This window comes from Oncorhynchus nerka, linkage group LG4 (assembly GCF_034236695.1).
Source record: "Oncorhynchus nerka isolate Pitt River linkage group LG4, Oner_Uvic_2.0, whole genome shotgun sequence".
In the NCBI taxonomy this organism is placed as follows: domain Eukaryota; kingdom Metazoa; phylum Chordata; class Actinopteri; order Salmoniformes; family Salmonidae; genus Oncorhynchus; species Oncorhynchus nerka.
Genome location: NC_088399.1, coordinates 64,186,290 through 64,206,068, shown reverse-complemented (window position 1 = coordinate 64,206,068; position 19,779 = coordinate 64,186,290). Strand labels below are relative to the sequence as shown.

General features: G+C 40.6%; 3 protein-coding genes across 9 annotated transcripts in view; 2 read left to right on the top strand and 1 right to left on the bottom strand.

The window, feature by feature from the left end:
* LOC115128415 (ectonucleotide pyrophosphatase/phosphodiesterase family member 2-like) overlaps positions 1–237 on the bottom strand; it is a 32,439-nt gene extending 32,202 nt beyond the window's left edge. For both annotated transcript variants that reach the window (XR_010463826.1, XM_029658243.2), the window contains exon 1: positions 69–237. Coding sequence is in view for 1 of the 2 variants with exons in the window: in XM_029658243.2 (XP_029514103.1) it covers positions 69–86 (18 nt within the window). In the remaining variant the exon portion in view is untranslated. The remainder of the gene's footprint in view (positions 1–68) is intronic.
* A 30-nt stretch (positions 238–267) lies between these two features.
* LOC115128416 (DEP domain-containing mTOR-interacting protein-like) lies at positions 268–15,048 on the top strand. Of its 3 annotated transcripts, none has more exons than XM_029658245.2 (5): positions 268–397; positions 13,009–13,140; positions 13,267–13,337; positions 13,465–13,569; positions 13,754–15,048. In XM_029658245.2, exons 1-5 carry the CDS (start codon positions 358–360, stop codon positions 13,880–13,882), a joined length of 477 nt encoding a protein of 158 aa, XP_029514105.1. In that variant the 5' UTR covers positions 268–357; the 3' UTR covers positions 13,883–15,048. The 3 variants fall into 3 exon arrangements, with proteins under 3 accessions (XP_029514105.1, XP_029514107.1, XP_029514106.1); XM_029658247.2 differs by lacking the exon at positions 268–397 and adding an exon at positions 6,732–6,821; XM_029658246.2 differs by lacking the exon at positions 268–397 and adding an exon at positions 11,134–12,167.
* Positions 15,049–17,358: 2,310 nt separating this feature from the next.
* Positions 17,359–19,779, top strand: part of col14a1b (collagen, type XIV, alpha 1b) — an 83,970-nt gene continuing 81,549 nt past the window's right edge. For 2 of the 4 annotated variants that reach the window (XM_029658237.2, XM_029658239.2), the window contains exons 1-2: positions 17,359–17,716; positions 19,604–19,735. In XM_029658237.2, coding sequence (XP_029514097.2) covers positions 19,639–19,735 — 97 coding nt within the window. In that variant the 5' untranslated portion in view covers positions 17,359–17,716; positions 19,604–19,638. The remainder of the gene's footprint in view (positions 17,717–19,603; positions 19,736–19,779) is intronic. The other 2 variants (XM_029658240.2, XM_029658238.2) reach the window with 1 other exon arrangement.

Sequence of the window (19,779 nt, the reverse complement as noted above, 5' to 3'; positions counted from 1 at the left end):
CAAAAGAAATCCAAGAATTTCATGACTACATTTCAGAATACAACAATTATGAAACAATCTTACCGTACCAATTTTCCCAGTAACATGTTCCAAATAGCGTATCCTCTTAGTGCATTCTTCAAAAGTGTCAAAAAAAATGGTGGGCAAAGTCCACCCTGACGGTTCTGAATCGATGGACAGGGCGCTGGGGTTCAGCGCTGTTCAGTTGTCTTGCTCAATTTGTTTTTTTGCTACAAACCAATGCGGATAAAGTAATGGTGACAGCTGCGCTCTGGTACAATGGTGCTGCTGGCAGATGATCTGTTTAACCACAGTCAGCACTAAACTGTGGCTTCACTCCTACGCACGACCCGCGCAATGACCGAGGGGGAGAGAGAGACGCTCAGAGAGAGAAGGGGTGGGTTTTTATAACACTTTCTCAACTACAGTTTATGTTGAAATAACAGCTGTGAAAATAATTCTAGAAAACACACACAAAAATAACTTTTGGCCTTGGGACCATAGCGAAATTTCATATAATTAATTACAATATAAGTTAAATAGTTTTCCTTCCAAAATATTGTAATTAAGTATGTTAAAAAGCAGCTTTTCTGTGTTGGAATTGTGTGGGCGCATACCGGTCATTATAAATATTCATGCGAGTTAAACACTGATTGGCCAGTTTATCCTCCTCAGCATTTTTTTAAATACCAAGCATTTTGAGGTGTTTTTTTTTAAGTGCTTTTTTTTCTCTACAATTCATGCTGTAGCCACAAATACGAGTATAGGATGAGTCAACAACATTATTTGGGTATGCGTTAACATAATTTTAACTTTTAAAAGTTCGATTTTCACTGGACAGTAACTTTAAAACTGCAAAAATGTATGTCAGCCACAGGGAAAACTGTGTAGAATTGCAGGAAATGCATTTTAAAATGTAAACAAAGATTCTGGGGGAGGACCCCCAGTCTACTGTTCGTCCTTCCCAATATCTACACCCTTGCATGGGAGGGTGAGTGCACAGGGTGATTCCATGTTTATCATAGGCCTGTACTGTATGTCAGATATGGCATGTGTACCCTTGTTGACCTCTACTTGTGGTGCTAGGGGTTTGACTTGAAATTGACACTTTATTGAAATATGTTTTGGAAATGCATGGAAAGCACTCCTTTTGCCATTTGTCATTTCCTGTGTGATTATGCTCTTAATTCATCAAGCCCAAAAGCAAAGATGAAAGTATTTTGATACTGAATGGGGCAATGCATATTTGAGGTAAGAGTCCTCAATTTCATTTACTACAACAAATACACCCCATTTTGTCTCGTTTACCAATCATTCTGTTCTGTTTATTGAGTCAAAGGGGATGTCACAATGCAAAGGGAACAGTTACTCAATGCTACTCTCAAGGCTAGAAGTATAGAGGGTTCAAACAGCCCACAGGGGCATCCTTCAGTGCATGCTGATATACAGTACAGTACACAATGTTAAATTCCACTCATTTAGCAGGGGCTCTATTCCACAGCATTATAAAGGCGCCAATGGTACCAATTCTCAGAAATCTATATTTTTTCTGGTAACTGCTTTACTGTTTTGAAACTAATCAGGATAAACTTTGCTTGAGGGCATCCACTTCCTAAAATGTACTCCGATGTTATGAAATATTTATCAAACAATGGTGTTTTGTTCAGTCGTTGGAGGCTTAGGTAGTTATGGGTAGCTGTTGAATGACACAGCATTAAGGCTAAAAGCTTGTCCTGTCTCATTCGGGCTATTCGGCCTTAGGAGTGGATTACCTGGCATGGCCATTGAGCAATTTGATTGGGCAATGAACCTCTGCTACCTGGGGCTATGCTTACCTCCCTGATCCTACAGGAAGTTGGATCGGATAGGGTTTCAACTTCCATGTCACCTGGGAAATTTCAGCCTGTCTTGGATTGGACACGGTCCCTCTCCCCCTCAGACTCTGGTTGACAAACTTTACTATAAGGACACTTATTTGATGTGGTTTCTAACTATGTTACCCTGTGAATTTAGACCAGAGAATCCTGTATGTTTTATCAAACTCCAGATGCACACCAGAAGTTGAAATGGTTAAAGAAAATACCTTAGACAAAGAAGAGTTTGTGAGTTTGTCACTGCTTCTCATGCAGTAACCATTGCTCAGGACCCACCCTGCCTCGGTCTTTGTGCAGTCAAATGTGTCAACCACTATGATAGACCTTAAAAGGAAACATTGTTGTCGCTCTAGATTAATTGAATATATTGAGAATTGTCCAGGAATAAAATGGACAGTAATATGGTTGTGGGAAGTGAGGTCAAGAGTATAATCAAATAAGCTTATGCTGACATTCGTTGAGAGCAAAGTGAAAGAGCACACTACAGCACTTTGGACAAAGTTTGTAAATATTTGCCCCATCACGCACACTACACACACTACATATCTGGTAGCAGACAAGTCAACACACCCTCACCTCTTAAAATGTCAGTCTATTGCCCAAATGAAAATTCTAAAGATGCCAGACAGGTGTAGGTGCACTCATGCATGATTCGTCCAAGTTAACAGTGATGCAAAATCCAGAACACCAATATAATTATTCCTCATAATACTCATATCCCACAGCCTACGGACAGATGCAACATTTTATTGTTTTAAATTGAGTTGACCTCAATTTCACCCACACAGTCCACTGACGTAGGACCACTGACCTAGTGCAAACAATACAATGTAACTAAAAAAACATATTTGAACTTGTCCCGCACGCTGAGGCTGGTTCAGGGGATATCATTTCTTTCTAGTATTTTTAAGGCCAAGCCAGTATTCACAAGTTTGAGCATTGTGAGGGTTTGACAGTTTGCTGCTTGAAAGGCTTGCAGGTTTGAGGCAGTATGTCTCTATGCTCTTCAAATCTTACACATCAGCAGCTTCAATGGAATTAGTGCAAAACGCAGCATCATATGATGCAAAGTGCCTCAAACGGGGATGATTTCTGTCCTTTGACAGTTACATATCTTGAAAACGTGATCGATGACTAGCAAAACATTTGGGGAATTTGTCAACGATGGACTATCTAGTGGTACTAAATATCTGAAGGTGTATCAGTTGTTGGGAACTTCAAAGTCATTGGAGGAAGTGGAGGTCCATTTCCCTATTTGAATTTAAGAAAAAAAATCATTTTAGATTAATCTGTACTGAATAAATATAATAATGTCCAGATACTAAATACAAAATCTGGATGAAAACACTGTTTTTCAATGGTCTACAGTTGTCTCGACAGCACACCCTATAGGTGAGGGAGGCATTTTTCTGTCCTCCTCCAGGTTCCCATTCAGTATTTAAAAACGGTCCATTGCTTTATAATTGACACATTCCTTAAATCCCAATTAGTTTGTTTAGCCAAAGAGTTTGAAACCTAACTGGTTTAAACTGTTAATATAAACAGCTGATGACTCGGTTGCAGCAATGCAATAAGCAGACACAATCTGATACATATGTTGTGAATGTTCCCTTCTGTTCTACTGCATTCAGCACCCATGTGTCTTCATCTGTCCATTTTTCTATAGTTATTAAACGTATCGGTGGGACATTTTGCAAGTTTCTGGTCCAACTTCCCACCATTTCTGTTTTGATAGGTAACTCGTCTTTTGGATTTTTTACATTATCCAGAGAAGAATGAACAGATAGCCATTCAGATCTCTTGCAGTAGTTTTCCACATGTTTCCCATCCAATCAAATGATTGAATGAACTGACATGCGTGATTCAGAATTGAAAAGATATTTGGGGCAGAGAATCATTTTTACAGTTTTTCTCAATTGCCAAAACACAATTTCTGAAACCTTGCTCCATTTCCTGAAAACATTCAACACAAAACCTCATCTTCAAGCACTATTTACATAACCTCTGAATGAAACATTCGCCTCAAAACAGTTTTGCCTGTGTTCAAAATTAAACACTGCTCTCAAATCATAAACAAAGTGATCAAAATGATATACACTCTCAAGCAGTCAGTAAACAATACACCGAAAAATAGAAAACACATTGTTCAAAACATACAATTCTTAGGGAGAAGTACATTTTTAATCTAAAAAAAATACATATTTTTCCATCATTCTCTTTTGATGAACGAAAACATGTTCTATCATAGTAGCTCAAAATTGATCAGAAATTACTACTCTGCTTTGCTCTTTGCAATTTTGTTTTTTGTTCTTCCTCCTCCTTGTACCCCTATTTTTACAGTACTGTACCCTGCATCTCACAAACTTGTCCTTTGTCTCTGTGATACTGTAATTCTTGTTCTTTGTTGATATGACCCTGCAACCAGTCAAAATCTATTGATCAGTCAGTACTGTTAATAAATGGAAAGCACAATGTTCAGGGCCATACAATTTGTCCATTGTACAGTATACAGCCTACAATGCACTGTACTACAGTATCCATTCTCAGACTTTCTCCTTCCCACCTTCAACAACCTGTTTGCTCTCTGAACTGGCTTACATTGGTTGTGCCGCATCATTTGAAACAGATTAAATCCATTTTGAGTGGTTGTGTTCAATCAATGACATATGTTCTCTATTTGTATTTGATTGTTGCCACTTGTGTTTACCAGTATGGATGACATGTGCATTAGAGTGCAGAAAGTGATTTGAGAATGAGAATGTGTTTAGAGTTTTGCTGAAAAGTCTAAGTGAGATCTGCAAATTGTGTTTTACCATGTGAAATGGTTGAAGGTATTGACAACCGACTGCATAATTAGCTAAATGAGTCCAGGCAACTGAGAACTTTGTTCAGCCAATGGGTTATAGTGTTTTAGCAATTGATAAAAACTGTAATAGCATCTAGTGAAATACCCTGCCGCAGTTTCAGTAAAAAGCTGAGAGATGGGGCTAGAGAAATGTAACCTCTCTCAAATGTATAGACTTAGCTATGGATGCAAGGACTGACCATCCATGATATCAAAAGTATCATGTTAACTATGGTTTGAGCCTATGCAGTGTCTGTTTACATTTACTTTCTTTACAAACATTGGAGTTAAGCAAGCTTATATTTTGGGTTCTGATACAGTTGAACTAAACTCATGAGGCAGTTATAAGTTAAATTCTTCATTAACAAGTCCAAAAAATGGATGTGGCAATTGCAGATTGCCGCTTTAAACAAAGTTGCACCGTGGTGCTGTAGTGTCGGCAGCTAGATTAAAAATAGGTATTTTTCCAAATCATTTTCATCCATCGTCCTCAATTTCACAAGTCTAAATCCGACACTGGTATAAATGTACAGAAACACATGTTCTACCATCTGCGCTGGGACCCTTGAACTCCTCATTTTGAAACGTACTCTCTCTGCTGGTGAATAGTGGTACTGCTGGTGAATAGTGGTACTGGTTGTGAATAGTGGTAACGTCATTTCTACTTCTGAGTAAACTACGGTCATAGGAGTCTTTGTTAAAAAGCACTGTTACTGTACAACTACAAATATAAACCTGGCTGGATCATGACTGCTTGTCAGTTAACTTTTGTATGGTGGTGGTATCAAACTTGTCAGTTAACTTTTGTATGGTGGTGGTATCAAACTTGTCAGTTAACTTCTTCCATTGTTGTCCCTCACCAACTTTAAACATCTGCTATCTGAGCAGCTAACCGATCGCTGCAGCTGTACATAGTCCATCGGTAAATATCCCACCCAATTTACCTACCTCATCCCCATACTGTTTTATTTATTTACTTTTCTGCTCTTTTGCACACCAGTATCTCTACCTACACATGACCATCTGATCATTTATCACTCCAGTGTTAATCTGCAAAATTGTAATTATTCGCCTACCTCCTCATGCCTTTTGCACACAATGTATATAGACTCTTTTTTTCTACTGTGTTATTGACTTGTTTATTGTTTACTCCATGTGTAACTCTGTGTTGTTGTCTGTTCACACTGCTATGCTTTATCTTGGCCAGGTCGCAGTTGTAAATGAGAACTTGTTCTCAACTAGCCTACCTGGTTAAATAAAGGTGAAATAAAATAAATAAAATGTAGATGTCCACGATAATTCCCACTGAACTAGTATAAAGATCTTGGATGGAGACTGTCTGCGAAAGTAGAGGACATAGTTTTTTCTTACAACCCAATAAAGAGCCTAAAGAATATATTGAACTTCAAAGAGTGGTATCAAACTGAAAAGTTTCTAGCAGAGAATTACAAACTATGATCGCATTATTAGCACTTTATTATGATCAGGGGAGGCTGGTGGAACGGCTATGAGAGGAAAGGCTCATTGTAAAGGCTGGAATGACATAAATGGAACAAACATGTGATTTCATATGTTTGATACTGTTCCATTTATCCCATTACAGACATTACAATGAGCCCGTCCTCCTGTAGCTCCCCCAACCAGCCTCCACTGATTATGATCAACAAAATGGTAATCATTTTTTGAATGCATAACTGTTACTCAGTCTATGGCCAGTCGATGGCAATGTTATCTATAATACAAAAGCATCATAACAGTGGTCCCCAACCCTGGTACTGTCGAGCGCTACACTGAAACCTGATCGAAACACCACACATCCAACTGACCAACCATTGTCTCCTGACAATTGTGTCATTCCTTCAACTGTCTGTCAACTGACCTTAAATGGCAAATGATTAACCATGTATAAGACAAACAGAAGTGGCACGTGTTGACTGTTGAAACAAGCCCCGCTGTATAAATTACTGTGAAATGACACTGTGCGCCTGCCATTGCTATCATGTAGGCCTATAGCAGCGATGGACTCTGTTACACATGATACAAAGCAAGGACAAATCTAAACTGAATTTGTGGTTCCAATGTAGGACACGTGCTGATAAACAGTAAGTCATGTTGTCAAATTAAATGAAATCAAATTGTATTAGTCACATGCGCCGAATACAACGTAAGGTGTAGACCTTACAGTGAAATGCTTACTTACGAGTCCCTAACCGACAGTGCAGTTTTAAAAAATACAGATAAGAATAAGAGATAAAAGTAACAAGTACTTAAAGAGCAGCAGTGAAATAACAATAGCGAGACTATATACAGGGGGGTGCCGGTACAGAGTCAATGTGCGGGGGCACCGGTTAGTTGAGGTAGTATGTACATGTAGGTTGAGTTAATTAAAGTGACTATGCATAGATGACAACAGAGAGTGGCAGTGGTGTGGAGGTGGGGGGGCAATGTGAATAGTCTGGGTAGCCATTTGATTAGATGTTCAGGAGTCTTATGGCTTGGGGGTAGAAGCTGTTAAGAAGCCTTTTGGACCTAGACTTGGTGCTCTGGTACCGCTTGCCGTGTGATAGCAGAGAGAACAGTTTATGACTAGGGTGACTGGAGTCTTTGGCAACTTTCAGGGCCTTTCTCTGACACTGCCTGGTGTAGAGGTCCTGGATGGCAGGAAGCTTGGCCCCAGTGATCTACTGGGCCTTTCGCATTACCCTCTGTAGTGCTTTGCGGTTGGAGGCCGAGCAGTTGCTATACCAGGCAGTGATGCAACCAGTCAGGATGCTCTCAATGATGCAGCTGTAGAACGTTTTGAGGATCTGAGGACCCGTGCCAAATCTTTTCTGAGGGGGAATAGGTTTTGTCGTGTCCGCTTCACGATTGTCATGGTGTGCATGGACCATGTTAGTTTGTTGGTGATGTGGACACCAAGGAACTTGAAGTGCTCAACCTGCTCAATTGCAGCCCCGTCGATGAGAATTGGGGCGTGCTCGGTCCTCTTTTTCCTGTAGTCCACAATCATCTCCTTTGTCTTGATCACGTTGAGGGAGAGGTTGTTGTCCTGGCACCACACGGCCAGGTCTCTGATCTCCTCCCTATAGGCTGTCTCGTTGTTGTCGGTGATAAGGCCTACCACTGTTGTGTCATCAGCAAATTTAATGATGGTGTTGCAGTCGTGCGTGGCCGTGCAGTCATGAGTGAACAGGGAGTACAGGAGGGGGCTGAGCACGCACCCCTGAGGGGCCCCTGTGATGAAGAACAGCGTGGCGGATGTGTTGTTACCTACCCTTACCACCTGGGGGCGGCCCGTCAGGAAGTCCAGGATCCAGTTGCAGAGGGAGGTGTTTTGTCCCAGGGACCTTAGCTTATTGATGAGCTTTGAGGGCACTAGGGTGTTGAACGCTGAGCTGTAGTCAATGAATAGCATTCTCACATAGGTGTTCCTTTTGTCCAGGTGGGAAAGGGCAGTGTGGAGTGCAAAAGAGACTGCATCATCTGTGGATATGTTGGGGAGGTATGCAAATTGGAGTGGGTCTAGGGTTTCTGGGATGATTGTGTTGATGTGAGCCATGACCGGCCTTTCAAAGCACTTCATGGCAACAGAAGTGAGTGCTACAGGTCGGTAGTCATTTAGGCAGGTTACCTTAGTGTTCTTGGGCACAGGCACTATGGTGGTCAGTTTAAAAAATTTTGGTATTTCAGACTCGTACAGGGAGAGGTTGAAAATGTCAGTGAAGACACTTGCTAGTTGGTCAGCGCATGCTCACAGCATACGTCCTGATAATTGTGAATGTTGACCTGTCTAAAGGTCTTACTTACATCGGCTGCGGAGAGAGTGATCACACAGTCTTCCTGTACAGCTGGTGCTCCCATGCGTGTTTCAGTGTTATTTGCCTCGAAGCGAGCATAGAAGTAGTTTAACTCATCCGGTAGGCTCGTGTCACTGGGCAGCTCTCGGCTGTGCTTCCCTTTGCAGTCTGTAATGGTTTGCAGGCCCTGCCACATCCGACGAGCATCAGAGCCGGTGTTGTACGACTTGATCTTAGTCCTGTATTGACGCTTTGCCTGTTTGATGGTTCATCGGAGGGCATAGCGGGATTTCTTATAAGCTTCCGGGTTAGAGTCCCGCTCTTTTAAAGCGGCAGCTCTAGCCTTTAGCTCAGTGCGGATGCTGCCTGTAATCCATGATTTCTGGGTGGGGTATGTACGTACGGTCACTGTGGGGGCAACGTCATCGATTCACTTATTGATGAAGCCAATGACAGATGTGGTGTACAGATGTTGTAATACTGTCATGTTGTCTGTATGGTCATCTTGCAGCTCTGTAAACTGAGCTTATCTTCTATGTTTTTGTCACTGTTCAGTGCATGCTTTTATGGTCATCTTGACCTGGGGACAGACAGAGACATGTCTTGAAGGAAGTTGGGACACATACAGTATAGTACATGAAGGAAGTTGGGACACACAGTATGGTACGTACTGTACAGTGTGAATTCAGTCAAACCTGCCATAGCAAGTGTATTTACTATTATACAACGGGTGGTTCTAATCCTGAATGCTGATTAGTTCAAAGCATATTCCAGCCGGTGTCTATTCCAAAAGTTACCGCCGTCTAAATCTACAACGTTAAAATGCCAATTTACTCTGTTCCATCTGACTGCGCAATCCACTGTCTCATCAGCCCAGCCAGGCAATTTATAAACTCGAACTCCACTATAAAATGCATCTAGACATTATCTCACGCTTCTTTTAGACTAACATTTAGTGTTCAACAGCAGAGATTTGTATAAACCTTGCTATCTATCTCTCTGACATTTGCAACATTGTTTCAATATTTAAATTCGATCTCTAGTGTCCCGTAGTAATGAACGTGCCGGGAGTCAGGACGAGACAGACGGACAGGCAGCGTTTCTCAGCCAGTCGTGTCTCAGCCAGTCATGAATCAGCTGGCATAATTTTTATGGTTATATACAAAGAAATGTCAATTGAAAAAAGGTCAAACAAACGAAGTGCAGCTAGTTTGCGGCCTTTCCAGCTATACTGTTTGAAGTGACTATAAATTAGCCGTAGCTGGCTAGCTAGTAAGCAAAGGATAAGAACGTTGCCCGCCAGTATGGCAACGGAACATTTAGAATTAACAACTGTGTCGCGTCCATAGATACAGAACAGAAAGATAGAATCAACTGAATCGATAGAATGAACGACCGACCGGCTTGGGAAGCAACCCAAGACTTGTGTCGAGACTATATCTTGTGGAAGGATGAAATAGTATGAATAAATTCATCAAAATAAAAGTGATAATCCCCTCGAAGCCAGTGTTTGGAGGATATATATATACCCTCCAAACACCGTCTTCTAGGGCACAGTTACACACACACACTACGTTTTCGGAAATCCGGAGGCATCTACCTTTGTGCAGAGCCTAACTGTTACTAATAGTAGTATAATATCCAGGAACATTCTGTTGTTTTATTTGGGGACATATGGGGAAAGAGCTTAGCGCTACATTTGGGATTTATTGAATGGAGCTCTAATTCTACAGACATAGGATCTTAATTTGAGCCAATTTGCTACAGCAGGAAAATAATCCTGCAGCAACAGAAAATGTGAATTATTATGTGGATTATAACGATGGACATTTTCTTATAGGGGCTGGTGCATTTTTCTTTAAGGCAAATCAAGTTTGACATTTTAAAGTTAAAATGACAAACTTTAGAAGCTTTTTTAAACCTTGAATACACAATGAGTTTGCATTTCCTGGATGATTCTCAGCAACAAAAGAGTGATCATCCTACATCTGCATGTAAGAAAAGGCCTATGTAAAGTTATTGAGCTATATGTTCTCTAAATACCTCAGGCAGTGTGACATCCATATCAGAATTTATAAGCCTATTGATCACGACTCACCTCTCTCTATACATTATGAATTATGTCTCTACATTTTAGCAATGTGAGAGGAGAGAGATATTGCTATTGGATATTGCTCTCTGGCTGGGCAACCAGGACTGATGAGATGTTGCTTCAATATATCCACATAATTTTCCTATCTCATGAAGCCATCTATTTTGTGAAGTGCACCAGTCTCTGCTGCACCAAAGCAACCCCACAACATGCTTCACAGTTGGGATGGTGTTCTTCGGCTTGCAAGCCTCCCCTTTTTCCTCCAAACATAATGATGGTCATTATGGCCAAAGAGTTCTATTTTTGTTTCATCAGACCAGAGGACATTGCTCCAAAAAGTACGATCTTTGTCCCCATGTGCAGTTGCAAACTGTATTCTGGCTTTTTTATGGTGGTTTTCTTCCTTGCTGAGCGGCCTTTCAGGTTATGTCGATATAGAACTCGTTTTACTGTGGATATAGATACTTTTGTACCTGTTTCCTCCAGCATCTTCACAAGTTCCTTTGCTGTTGTTCTGGGATTGATTTGCACTTTTAGCACCAAGGTACGTTCATCTCTAGGAGACAGAGATATTTGTGGAGTGATTGAAAAACAAGTTTTAATGACTCCAATCTAAGTGTATGTAAACTTCTGACTTCAACTGTAATTGGGTAAATACATTGAATATTATATTTGTAGAGGCAAATACCTCATGCTGTCAACAGCTAGGAATGTTCTTGATTTATCTCACAGAAGGCCATTATCATCAGTTTGTTTGTCGATATGTCATTGTGGATGTGGTCATTGTTGATATGGATGTTGTTGAACCTTCCCACTGACCATGTCTCTCATCCATGTACCATGACAGAGAATGTGTGTGTGTGTGCGTTTGTGTCACGCCCCGTGAGTTGGGGTGGGCATTCTATGTTTTTGTTCTAGGTTTTGTATTTCTGTGTTTGGCCTGGTATGGTTCCCAATCAGAGGCAGCTGTCGATCGTTGTCTCTGATTGAGAACCATACTTAGGTAGCCTGTTTTCCCACTATGATTTGGGGCTAGTTATTTTCTGGTTAGTGTTTGTTGCACCTGTCAGAACTGTTTGTGTATCGGTTTTGTTTGTGTGTTCATTCTTGATTAAAAGGTATTATGGATGCGTACCATGCTGCACTTTGAACCTCCTCTCCTTCCACCAACGAAAATCGTTACAGTTTGTGTGCGTGTGTGTGTAATAGAGAATGTCCTGTCCTTCCACTCCACCTTGCCTGACCACAGTGACCAGTGGAAAACTCCACTGTTTCTTTCCCTACCTCCATTAGAGCATTAGTGATCCCAAGATGCCTTTCTCAGCTCTTATCGCCTACCCTGGGATAGCCTGGCAACAAGTCATCCCTCAACCCCTCCCACTCCCTCCCGGCCAGCCTAGACTGTTTACTCTCTCTGGGGGTTAACATTTAACATTTATACCGGAGCACCACAGCTGACTACATCATCAGAGATTGTGGACAGCAACCTTCCCAAGTTACTTGGCACTTTGGCTGGCAAACCTTTGAAGTGAATTGTACGATGGGACCTCGGACAGCTGGTAAGGGCAACTTTTATTGCGCGAGGCAAATACGTGAAAGGTGGAGATTGTAGGTTTACTGAACTTGTTTGGGTTTACTTGCTAAGGCTAATGTAATATTGTGTCTCTTGTTAAGTCATAAGCATTGGTGTTGAGTTCACCTATATGAGTGCTACGAATACAATGGTATCACAAGTGGCTGAGGATCTCTTTTTACTCCTACTTGTGCTCTTAAGTATTTTTAAATTATCATGTTTATTCCTTTTTTTGTGAGACTGAGAAACATTTTATTGATGAAAAATGATAGATTAGTCCAATTATATGCAACTACAAATTAGAAGAGATACCCAGCACAGATGAAAGGATTATTACATTGGGTTTGACTGGGGGGTGAATTTGACCTTTATTCTATATGTCATCATAATAGTATGTTGGTGATTGTTATGTAACTAAGTACAGTAACCATAGCTTCCACGATAGGCTGGTATAAATATAAGCTTGTCAGGAAGTGTTACCGTGATATCAATCAACTCAGGGAGTGTTCATACAACACATTATGTGGCTATATTTGATTAGCAGCAGACACTTTGTTCTTTCATAACACTCAGATATGAAATGGGAGGCAGTGGGGTATGTGGTGTGTGTTTGATGTGTTCTACTGTGAACTACAGCACAGCTAACAGTTCTGAAACTGGAGTGTGTGACTGTGTGTGTGAGACATTTCAGAAGGAATAACATGGTGGCCTCCTTTTGTTATTCGTGCTTTTCCCTCTCAGTACACTTTGTCAATCACTCTCAATCACAAAACATGTCTATGCTCTCTGTGCCACATCTCTGTATGTTCTTCTTCTCTTTCTCTCAGTCAATCCATCTAAGGAAAGAAAGATGGTGTCCGGGGGGCAAGATAACAGTTTTAGTAGTGGCAACAGCGGGTATTGTAACAGAGGTCCCATGCTTAGCCCTACCTCACCTGTGCTGTCAAACCCCAAATCAGGTTAGAATCTCTCTGGTCTTCACCTAAAGCTGTATCATGTCCTCTCTGCTGTACAGATTCAATTTAAACACCACTGTTCGTGATGACACTGAGAATCTGCTAACAGCGTCTTTGTTCCATTGACAGTGCTAAAGAGACATGTAAGTCCAGAGGAGCTTCGGAGACCAGGAGGTTCATACATAAAGAGGACGTTTACAGTACGTTACCACAGTGTTCCCTCTTATTCATGCAAAAACAATGAAACACAACCAAATATCAATGATATCCATAACCTTTTTTCACGATTCTATTCCTTTGTAAGTCATGTGATCAATCTATCTCCAGATTGTGGGTGATGCGGTGGGCTGGGGCTTCGTGGTCAGGGGGAGTAGACCATGTCATATCCAGGCAGTGGACCCCAGTGGCCCTGCAGCAGCAGTAGGAGTGAAAGTGAGTACCATGGCATTGTGGGACATTTAGTGCAAAGAGCATCTCCAGGGCTTACAGGTTGATAGCTTTGTCAAATCAATATATTTGTTATACTGGGAGACAATAATAAGTCTTCCTCTGCTATGTGCAGCTCTCATAAATTCTCTTCATTACGTACAGTATTTGACCAAAGTCCGTTTTCCAGGTGTGCCAGTTTGTGGTCTCTGTCAATGGTCTGGACGTCCTGTCTCTGGACTACAAGACGGTCAGCAACCTCATCCTCACTGGATCGCGGACCGTGGTCATGGAGGTTATGGAGGAGTCTGATTGCTGAGGATGAGGTTGTATTGTATTCGGTTACAGTCAACTTAAGGCCTCAGTAACCCATTGGCTCTTGGTGGTCGAAAGCTTAAGAGTAAGAATGTGGACTGTATTGGCCGAAATAAATCCATAGATACCTTATGACCTTGATATGGAGCCAAATGGACTTAGCTACATGATGGACTTGAGACGCGGGGTCACAGCAACAGAAAACGGACGAGCCCCACTGTGAAGCCGTGTGTGCATACATCATCAGTCTGAGACTCTGGCCAGTGTTCTGTGGTTAACATGGATACTGCTAGTGTTTTTTTTGCTCTCCCACAGCAGTTTAGACTTTTGACCTGTGCGCCTGCTGTTTGCTTTTCCACCCACTCCCTCGTTTGCTCCAATGGAGGGTTCCTTCCTAGAAAGACAAGTACTTAGGGTGTTGTTGATTAAGTGAGGTGGCACATATTGTCAACAACACCGCACTTTGTGACGTGGCAGAGGTGTTTTTGAGAGCAGTAGAATTTATTTTGATGATTTAGCTTTGCATTTAGCTTGGAATATGTTTGGCATTGAATGCTAAAGTTTGGTAGCGGGAGTAACTTAAACCTTGTATTCATATTGGACTGAAAATAGCACAATACTGTCAAACTGCAGATCACATACTTTCTGGCAGCATAAAAAGGCTTGGATGTCATCTTGGTTTCTGATTCCACTGCAATATTTTTTGGAAACCCACAATACTGATAAAAGTTCAAATAATCAAACAGTAGTAGCCTATCAACATGTTAATCCTTTTTTAATGTTTTTATTTTGAAACAACAAATCCGTGTGTTATGTTAATGCACATAGATAGGTTATAGCAGTGATATTGTGCATTTTGTCAAATATGTCAAGGGTAATGCATGATCACATAGTCTAACACAAGGTATAAAGGACCCAAAGCACTAAAGGAGTTGTACTTTCATATAGCCATATAGCCCGACCCTATACATTTGTTATGGTCAACTGATCTTTAAAGGGTATTAGTGCAGACCAGGCCAGCAAAGAGTATCTGAATTTGTGTTGGCGTCTGATCAGTGTGAAAATATTTCAATTAGCCAATGAATTAATAAAAATAAAGTAATTTAATGGAAAATGTTAGCAAATGTGTATTTGAATAAATGTTTATGATATTAAAGCAATAACATGATTCATCACTTGCAAATAATCAATCTTATTATTGTTAAAAATCAGGGCTCACGTCAACGGAAGCAAATTATTTTAGCAACATCACCAGAAAATCAATATTATGGATAGAAATGTAACCGCTTCAATCGAATAGCAATAAAGTAAGAGCATTTATTGAACCCTGACGGGAACTTTAAACTGCAATAAAAGTTCAAATAACCTTGAAGATCAAGATCAACAGGATCATATTGGCATTCCTAGATTAAGTGGTTATAATATCTGGTCAAGGAGTGTGCATTGTGCAATAAAATCTGTAGATGTCATGTGAACTGTAACAACATTCAATCACGTAAACAGACTATATGGCTCTGACCACCAGGTGGCAGTATGTACCATATATACAACTGATATTTCCCAACTGGATCTCATTGACTGAATATCCAAATCTCTTTTACAGGCTTTTTACTGGAAATACCTTTCCAGTACTTTGAGAAGTTGTTTTGTTTGTCATGTTTGTTTGATGTCACTTTTGCCACAATAATATTACAATAACAAACCACAAGCTGCATGATATTTTTCCTGCAATATTAGTAGGGTCGCTATCACTACAGATTACTAAAATATCCAGATTGGTGCCTGTTAGTGTAGGAAAAGTATGTTAAGATAACCCCTCTGCTGCCCTCATCAGAGTTCAGGGGCCAAGCGTTTAAGTGCAGTAGCATGGAATGCTCTTAAGATGGGTCAGGGCTTGTGTCAAGGGCAGACATTGTGAGCTACTTCAAACTCCATCTAGTGATGAGCTCAGCATTATGAACGCACAAAGATATTCAAAAGCAAAAAGAGGAAGTGATATAGTGTAGCCATATCCTACTGTAACTACAGTAACAACTGTGAATTCTCTAACTGCAGGAATGTTAACCCCATAAGGGGCCTCCAATAAAAAGAGTTGAAGAGAGATTCCACAGGTAATTGATTTAAAAAGACGATTCTTTATCACTTCTGTCATGACCATGACCTTGCTGTCATAGCGATGCATAAAACACAGCGTACCTAACTACCCCTCTGTGCTTGTAGAAACACATTCGACATTGGGTCAACTGGGAAAGGTGTGTAGCCCAAGGGGCTCTTGTAGATCCTATAACTTCATGGGGCTAACCATGCTAACATACTGTATTCCTGTGTGTTTGGAACCATTTCAATAAAAAAATACTATATTTATTGAGTGAAACATTAAACTTCATTGGATATTCATTCAAAAAAGAAAAGTAGGCTGCACCGGAGTGCCATTCCATTCATAACACCAAAGTGGCAAATTCGGGGGTAACCTGACGGGCCTCTTGAAGTAGATGCTAGGTTGCATTAAGGTTGCTGCAACATGATCAAAGTGAGCGGTACTTACTGTAATCTTAACTTGTGTCTGTGCTATGCGGATGATCTCTGCATGTGTGGTTCCCACTGTGAACCATGGAGGAGGAGGTGTGATGGTGTGGGGGTGCTTTTTCTGCACAGCATCCCTCAGCGATACGCCATCACATCTGGTTTGTGCTTAGTTGGACTACCATTTGTTTTTTGACAGGACAATGACCCAACACACCTCCAGGCTGTGTAAGGGCTATTTGACAAAGAGGGAGAATGATGGAGTGCTGCATCAGATGACCTGTCCTCCACAGTCACCTGACCTCAACCCAATTGGTTCAGAGAATGCCAAGAGTGTGCAAAGCTGTCATCAAGGCAAAGGGTGGCTACTTTGAAGAATCTCAAATATAACATATATTTTGATTTGTTAAACACTTTTTTGGTTACTACATTATATGTTATTTTGTAGTTTTGATTTCTTCACTATTATTCTACAATGTAGAAAATAGTAAAAATAAAGAAAAACCCTTTGAATGAGTAGGTGTGTCCAAACTTTTGGCTGGTACTGTATTGATACAACACTTTCATACATGTCCCATTGCATGTTGAGACAAGAACAACTTGCTGCACCCTGATGATGGTGATGGCCAGATAGATGGAATGCAAACAAATAACAGAGCAGAGATGAGGATGTATTATCAATTAAAACCTTGAAACCTGAAATTGTTGCATTTTCAGGTCTTGAGAACACGAAGATAATCATGAACCAAGGTTGACAGTTAAATGTTGTTGTTATAGGCCTACATAACAACACTCATCTATGTCTGTGTGTGCGTAATATAATAATAACACTAACATGAAATAATAATATATGCCAAGTTACCAAATGGCTGGCTGATTAAGCTGTCTCAAATATTTCAGCCACATCAGTAAATTCTCCCCTGAAAGGAGGAATGAACATTTGCACGCAGGTAGCGCTCGTGCGGACCAGAAAGCGGTAGGGGGAAAAAAGACATACCTGAAAAAAAGCTCGCGGACGAGGAGTGAACGCATGTAGCCTACCCTGGGGGCGGTCAGAACAGAATTCACATTTCATAGCTTATCACCTCTTTTATATTGGCTGCCGCCGAAACACATTTTTCTGCCTCAGTCAAGATTAAACGAGGTGAAGGAATGAATCGCTCAAGGGATGGGTGAATACCAGCACGGGATACACCCACCATAGCAAGTCTGAAACTGAAGGAGCTGGAGATAGTTTGCCAACAGCCCGCGAAGCAAGACACACAGGAAGGGTCCTTTGGGAGCAATATTACCTGTAAACATATGTTTTGAAAAGGTATGAGATATTTTCTTTAGTTTTGGGATAAAGTCCGTTTTTAATAACAACACGTTTAAAGTAGAAGTGGTCGGGAACACGGAACCTCACCTGTCAGTGGTGGTCGTGGGGGCGCGTTTGGCAATATATGCACATTTGGTTTAGTCAGTTTATTATATCTGTTTTTGTACTTCGTCGATACTGTTTGTTTATCATATTTATTATTAAAATATAATGTACAGTCGTTTTCCATTTCCCCCTAAATCTATAGGCCTACACGAACCATCACCGAGGACTGTGGACTACTACTGCGGTTTACCTGTAGGTTAGCCTACTTGTACACCTGCAATTTGTCATAATGGCAAGATTAAAAGGCTATTTAGGTACATTGAGTAGATGAGGAGAAAGATTAGGCACGGCGAATTGAAGTGTTGCTTTGAAATACCAGCTAGCCTAATGACGAAGTATTCTTATTGAAGTGTTTGCATGAGTTTGAGAGAAAGGTGTGACATCATGCTCATTTTTACATCCTCCATTTGTTTGAGAAGATACTACTGCCACAGTACTCTGCAGGAGCATGCCACGTTTCAAATATCATTATGAATGATTTATGGGTGTCATTGTGGTTATGCCAAAGTTTAGATGCTTTGTTGAGTTTATTTTCCAAACTATTTGAAATGTAAATGGGACTGTTTTATCAACCCACAGTTGAAGTTTATCAATGATATTCATAAAATTGCTCTATAACTTCTAGGGATGTGCATATTTCCCTTTCAAGATAATTCAATACTTATCTAGATACATGGGCTCCGATATGATACAGGAACGACACGTTTTAGTTTGAAACGATTCATGCAATTCAGTTTGATTAGAGAACAAATCGATGCGATTCAGTTCGATGTGATACGATTCGATGCACTAACATTTGTTGCATAAAGACATTCATTTTCCATTATAAACTAAAATCTGCTGTTGATGGAGCTCATGAGCTGGGCCTCTCAGAGCTGGATCAGTCTGAGCTGACTTCACTCTCTCTCTGTGTGTGTGTGTGTGTGTGTGTGTAAATTATGTATATCTATGGTGTACTATGTAGGCACCTGAGCTGAGTTATAAGTGAGACTAGGTATCTATCATCCCACTACCACTATCAGATTAGGGTGGCAATGTAGCCTAGCCCCCCACCAGATTAAGTATTTGAGCTAGTAATATATCAATATTTATTGTTTACAAATGAGCTATGACATAGCCAATGAATATATAGCACAATTTTGGATTTCACCCCCATCTCAAAATTGAATGATTTTGACCATTTGGATGTTTTTATGGTGGGATCTTCTCTTTTCCTCTTGCTTTGGCCATGCAGTGCTCCTTTCTGTCCTCATAATGAAATCATCAACTTTACCCTGTATATCTAAAAATGACTATATACACATACTGTTTAAAGCAAAATTACCAGAACTATTGCTGATGGTGAACCTGAACAATCACAATAAAATAGATTGTAGTAAGCCCCGTTCAGCAGGTATGACCTGGGCACATACCTCAGTTCAATGTCTAGTTTTGATTTATATTTGGTTAAGTTTTCAACTAACGTGAAATCAACATAAAATGTTTGGTTTAAAAAAAAAAAAAAAAAGAACCACCATGTCATTGGATTACGGTTCAAAGTTGGGTGAAAGAAAGACAAAATGCCATTACGTTGATTACTTTCGGCAAATTTCGGGTTGAAATTCCGGTAAAACACCATTTTCAACAGTGCATAGATAACAATAACTAGCGTTAGCGCAATGACTGGAAGACTACACGACTTCCAGTCAAGCTGTTCCTCTAGACTTCCTTTAATAATGGAGCTTATCTATTTATTTTCAATGGCATCAGGCATTGTCATTCCGTTTGATGTCTCGTCAGGTTTTCTGAGCTCCTCTCCTATACCAGTGTGAAGGATGCCGGCTACAGGACTGAAGACGTGGGTATGGAATCCTCTACTCTGTCTGGCTCTTATCTCTCTCTCACCTGCACCAGCTCCAGCTCAGGGTCAAGGTAAACACGATCATATAGGCTGCTTCTTATCCTCTGTCGCCCCG

Bases quoted from the DNA above. Each gene is read 5' to 3' on its own strand.
- LOC115128416 (XM_029658245.2), top strand. From the start codon at position 358: ATGACCGAGGGGGAGAGAGAGACGCTCAGAGAGAGAAGGG. The intron at 13,141-13,266 runs GTTAGAATCTCT...TTCCATTGACAG, and splicing joins GCTGTCAAACCCCAAATCAG to TGCTAAAGAGACATGTAAGT. The intron at 13,570-13,753 runs GTGAGTACCATG...TCCGTTTTCCAG, and splicing joins CAGCAGCAGTAGGAGTGAAA to GTGTGCCAGTTTGTGGTCTC.